Below are 5,433 nucleotides of genomic sequence, written 5' to 3'. Positions count from 1 at the left end.
TGGATTTATATTATATCACACTAATGTTATTGATACCAGAAAGTGGTCCTGTGTACTCACAACAGATAAGAAGATCTACATTCCACAACCTCAAAAATAATGATTTTTTTGTCTCACTACTTGCCATAATAAAGTAATGAGATTTTCTCTCCTAATTAAACATCTAAAAAATGGAACAAAATATTTAAAGCAATGATTTTAAGACACTATACAAGACAGGGTTGGGTACGCCCCATGACCCATCTGCCTGATTGGAACAACTTGTGATAGACAAGGACTTAGGTGGAGTCCTGAGAAGGACATTATCTTAGTAGTGGGGGCTAAATTAACCTCAGAATAAATGATGTTCTGTATCTACATTAGCAAATAAAAAATGTATGCCTCAAAATAAGCCTAATAATTTAGGGGAAATACAGACATAGAGAGAGAAGATTTTTGTTTAAGACTCACATAGAACTTGTTTAAATAAAAAATCTAAAATATGAGTGAAAAATAAATTGCATGGAATAAATAGTAGATTAATTACTGCAGAAGAAAAAAAATCAAGGAACTTGGAGACGTAGACATAAAAACAATCCAAAATGAAGCATAGATAAATTGTTTTAATAAAATGGACAAAGCATCAATGACCTATGTCATAATTTCAAGTAGTCTAACATATGTGCAACTGGAGTCCTAAATAGTGTATGATTTTAAAAAATTAAAGAAATAATGACTGAATTTTTCCAAATTTGATAAAATATGTAATCTAGATCCAAGAAGCCCAATAAAAATTAAATAGAATAAATACTAGAAAACATTACAATGAACATCATAAACTAATTGCTAAAAAAGTTATAAAGAAAAATCTTAAAATCAGCAAGAGAAAAATCAACACTGTTATTACAGAGGAATAAAGATAAGAATGGTAGCATACATCCCACCAGAAATTGTGTGAGACAGGTAATGGAGCAACAGCTTTAAAGCACATAAACAAAAGTCTGGCAATTTAAAATTTTATATACAGAGTAAACGCCTTTTAAAAATAAAGGCAAAGTACTTTTTCATGCCAACAAAAGCTGAAGTAAATTATTACCAGCAGAACGTTACGACAAGAAATAGTTAAGGAAGGTCTTTAAAAAAAAGAAAAAAAGATACCAGATAAAAATCAGTGTCTCCATGAAGGGACAAAAAGTGCCAGAAATTATAAATACGTGTTTAAGTGTAAAAGACACTGTTATTATTTTTAATTACCTTAAAAATAATATAATTTTTCAAAAAAAAACCAGAATTGCAGTGTCTTGGATACTAATAACATAAGTAAAAGTGAAATGTGTGACATTAAAATCACAAAGCATGAACAGGGAGATGGAAGTACAGTATGACATGGCTATAGCAATATATCTTAAATGATGTAATATTATGTGAAGAAATATTTTATGAATTTAAAATGTACATTGTAAACCCTAGAGTAACCACAAAAATATAAAATAAAAAGGAATAAATAAAAGTGCAATAGTGAAAATTTAATGAAAGTAAAATATTTCCATAGAAAACAGTAAATGAAAGAAGAAGCAATAACAGACAAATAGGACAAATGAAAGGCAAACAGTTGGAGGACAAATTTAAATTCAATTCTATAAAAAATGTATCAGATTTAAATTGTGCAAACACTCCAACTAAAACAAGGAGCTTATCACATTGGCTTAATGGGTATGCAAATGCAGTTACATAGAAGGAATAACTTTTAGTATTTGATAGCAAACTAATGCAGGGATAGTAATGTATGTTCAGCTTGATTGTGGTATACACAAAGTATACATATACTAAAACATCATGCTGTGAAGCCTAAATATATCAATTTTAATCTGTTAATTATATTTCAATAAAGCTGGGGAAAAACAAGGTATTTTCAATGGCTAAAAAAAACTCTCCCTAAAATTGAATACCCATTAAAAATTATCTTCAAGAATTAAGATTAACAAAAATGATATTCTAGACAAAAACTAATGTAAGAAAAATTATCATCAGTATATTTCTGTTGAAGGAAACACAAAAGGAAAAAAATAGGCAAAAATAAAGATTATCTCTTGCGGAATTTCAGTAAGATAGAATCAAGATCAATGGAACATGAAAGTTATGAAAAACTATTCTATTTCTTTTCAATTGAGCCCAATATTTCTGAAGAAGAAGCAAAAAGTTTTGGAGTTGACTGACCACTTGGAAGAAACCACTTAGGAAGGACTGTTTGAACTTGTTTAGATTGTGCATAATTAGGGCACGAAAAAAGGCAAAATTTGCCTCAAATAGAAATTTTGCAGGCAAAGTCAATGTTTTTGGAGTTATTTAAATTAAGCTAAATCCAGGACAACTGAAGAGATTGCAGGAAAACTGAATGAAGGTTTCAGACAAATGAGAACTAATTGTAGAGGAAATTACTAAATATTAGAGGAGATCCTGAGTAATTAACAAAGGCAAAAGGACGAAAGGTTCCCTGTGAACCAATAACTTAAAAACAGTAATGTTGAACACAAAGTGACAATGCAGAAAAAACACACAAAATAGAAAATTAGAAAGCTCTAGTGAAGATATAAAATTTAGTGATAAAAATATTTCTAAACTTTGAATTGATAACTTACTCAGGAAATATAGTGTACAGAATAATAGAAGAGTCTTTATTTGAATTTTGGAAAATGGATTTTGTTATGTTCAAATGGTTCTGTTTATTTAAAAGACCTCCATTTCTTACAATTTACTTACTTGAATTTAATATACTATATATATATCAGAATGTGTGCTGGAATAACAGTTATTTACATCAGCACTTGAAATTCATACAAGGCAGGAATTTCCAACTAATCTGTGATTATATTATGTGAAATGTTAATATAGAATTATAGTACTTAATATATTTTAATACTATATTACCCTCATCATTAGTTTTGTGTGTGTGTCTGGCTAATCTCTCATACAACTTTGGTTTTAACTTTCCGTATTGCATCAACTGTGTCTTTATACATCAATTAAGTGCTTAGAATGAAATGTTATTTATTTATGATCGAATTAAGCTTGTGATGTGAAAAAAAATTCACTTGAAAGGAGGCATGTAGTAAAGTTGGATTTCTATCAGACATAAAGCATCGTGAAGGCAAGATATTTGTTTTGCTCACTATTGTGTTGCTAGTACCTAACACAGTGACAGTGAGATAGTAGGCACTGTGTAAGTATTCTTGGATGAATTATTATGTGGCTGGTCAAGCCTCCACCCTCAATCTATCTTGAAATTCACCTTGAGTCATCTCATAAGCATAAATTCATGTGTGATCCAAGTGGCTCATTAGTTACAAAGATATTTCTGTTACTTGGAAAATTCCAAAAGTGTTTGTCCTAGAAGAAATGCCACATTCTTTTTTACACAGCAGATACCTACTCTGATCCCTCCCTATACTTCCTACCTCCTTAGTTCTCCTGACCACATAATTATCCTGACATATGTACTTATGCGTTTGGTTATTTTGGGCCTCCATCACATTAAACTTTAAGTTTGATGACATTATGGAATTTGTTTTGCTCGCTCCTCTGTTTCTTGAACCTACTACACTGCCTAATATAATATGTGCTCAAAATTTTTGAAAGAAAAATAAAAACCAAGTAAACTAATCATTTCTTACAGTGAAGTGATGGAAATCACTCAATAGAAATCAGATATCCCTCATTAGTCCTAGTGGTGCTGCTGCCAGTCTTTAAACAACTTCCTCCCAAAGATTTTCTTCAGAGCCATCATCACTTCTTTGTTCCTAAGGGTGTAGATCAATGGGTTCAGGACAGGGGTGATGGTGCTATATATGATGGCCATTATCCAGTCCTGAATCATGAAGGTGGCTGAAGCAGGACGAATATATGTGAGGCCCACAGGTCCATAGAAAAGACATACCACCATAAAATGGGAGGCACAAGTGGACAGAGCCTTATGGAGTATTCTGCAGGACCTGTTCTTAAACAGAAGGAAGCCAATTATATAGAAGTAGGAGAGAAGAGTCAGAAAGAACCCTCCCATGGATATGCTGCCTGTGACAATGGAAAGAAGCCATTGATTGAGTAGTGTGTTACTACAGGCCAGTTCTAAGAGCGGCTTGACATCGCAGAAGAAGTGATTGAGTTTCTGAGAGCCACAAAAACTCAGGTGTGCAGTCATGACAGAATGCATCAGAGCATAAAAGAAGCTGATGAGCCATGCCCCAGACGCCAACAGAATACACACCTGGGGGTTCATGATGACAGTGTAGTGGAGAGGATTGCAGATAGCAACAAAACGGTCAAAGGCCATGATAGCCAGTAAAATGGCCTCTGTACTTCCCAGAAAGTGGAAGAAGTGTAGCTGGGTGATACAGCCTAGAAAAGATATAGCCCTGCGAGTGGAGACGAGGTTTACGAGCAGCTTGGGTAGTGTCACTGAAGAATAGCAAATATCCAGACAAGAAAGGTTTCCCAGAAAAAAATACATGGGGGAATGGAGTTGTGGTTCCAAAACAACCATCACCAATATAGATCCATTTCCAATCAAGTTTATCAGGTAAATGATTAAGAAAATCCCAAAGAAGAGAGGCTGCAGCTCCTGAGCACCAGTCAGGCCAAGTAGAAGAAACTCATTCATTGTAGTGACATTCTCCATTGCTCTGGGAAGCAAATTTAACAATAACAGAATTAATTTTTCTGAAGTTTTAATTTTATACTGAGAGGATTAAATAAAGCAAGTTTACTATTTGGAGGAACCTAGGGGTGAGCAACAGTGTGAAGAATAGTTATGAACAGTAAAACAAAATTTATGTACAACAAAATTGAGGAAGACTAATATACCTGATAAATTCTGAGCTGTTGAAATGGCACTAGAGTAATAAGAGCATTATATTATGAACAAATCAGATATAGATAAAGAGCATTTGTTTTCAAAACTAAGGAGTGTAAGATTTGATGGACATAATCATAACCCCATGTGTGGCATTAGAATTATGTACTACAAAAATTTTAAACATACAAACGGAATAGTTTTTCAACTTATGATTCCAGGTTCTGGCAAAAACTCAGATGTAGCTTAGTGGGGATTTCATCACTTCTTCTAAGATACATAAAAGCCACAAGAGAGTAACATATCTCTTCTGACAACCCAAACTTTCAGTGAAAGTAAGAGACACAAACACCCACAAACCAAATGTTGTATAAGTAGAGGAGAAAAAAGCAGCATGATTAGTATCATTAGTCATAAGACTGCGGCATAGCAATGAGGTTGTGGATATAGTTGGGAAAAAACTGAAATAGTTAGAGGTCCCATTAGTAGAAGAACTGCAAAAACACCCCCAATTTTTCATATCTGACAGAACTCTCAAAACTTAATAGTATTCTTAAAAGTCCAAGAACATGGGCAAAAACTAGGAACAGACATACAAACATAAACAG

General features: G+C 33.1%; 1 protein-coding gene across 1 annotated transcript; it reads right to left on the bottom strand.

Annotated features, from left to right (window-relative positions):
* Positions 1-3,479: 3,479 nt before the first annotated feature.
* Positions 3,480-4,655, bottom strand: LOC105551715 (olfactory receptor 12D3). Its single transcript, XM_011997066.1, has one exon. The coding sequence runs from the start codon at positions 4,649-4,651 to the stop codon at positions 3,701-3,703; it is 951 nt and encodes a 316-aa protein (XP_011852456.1). The 5' UTR covers positions 4,652-4,655; the 3' UTR covers positions 3,480-3,700.
* Between the last annotated feature and the right edge of the window lie 778 nt (positions 4,656-5,433).

Source organism: Mandrillus leucophaeus, unplaced genomic scaffold, assembly GCF_000951045.1.
Source record: "Mandrillus leucophaeus isolate KB7577 unplaced genomic scaffold, Mleu.le_1.0 Scaffold1140, whole genome shotgun sequence".
Lineage (NCBI taxonomy): Eukaryota > Metazoa > Chordata > Mammalia > Primates > Cercopithecidae > Mandrillus > Mandrillus leucophaeus.
Note: the sequence above shows the minus strand (reverse complement) of the source record. Positions and strands in the feature narration are given on the sequence as shown.

Bases quoted from the DNA above. Each gene is read 5' to 3' on its own strand.
- LOC105551715 (XM_011997066.1), bottom strand. From the start codon at position 4,651: ATGGAGAATGTCACTACAATGAATGAGTTTCTTCTACTTGGCCTGACT.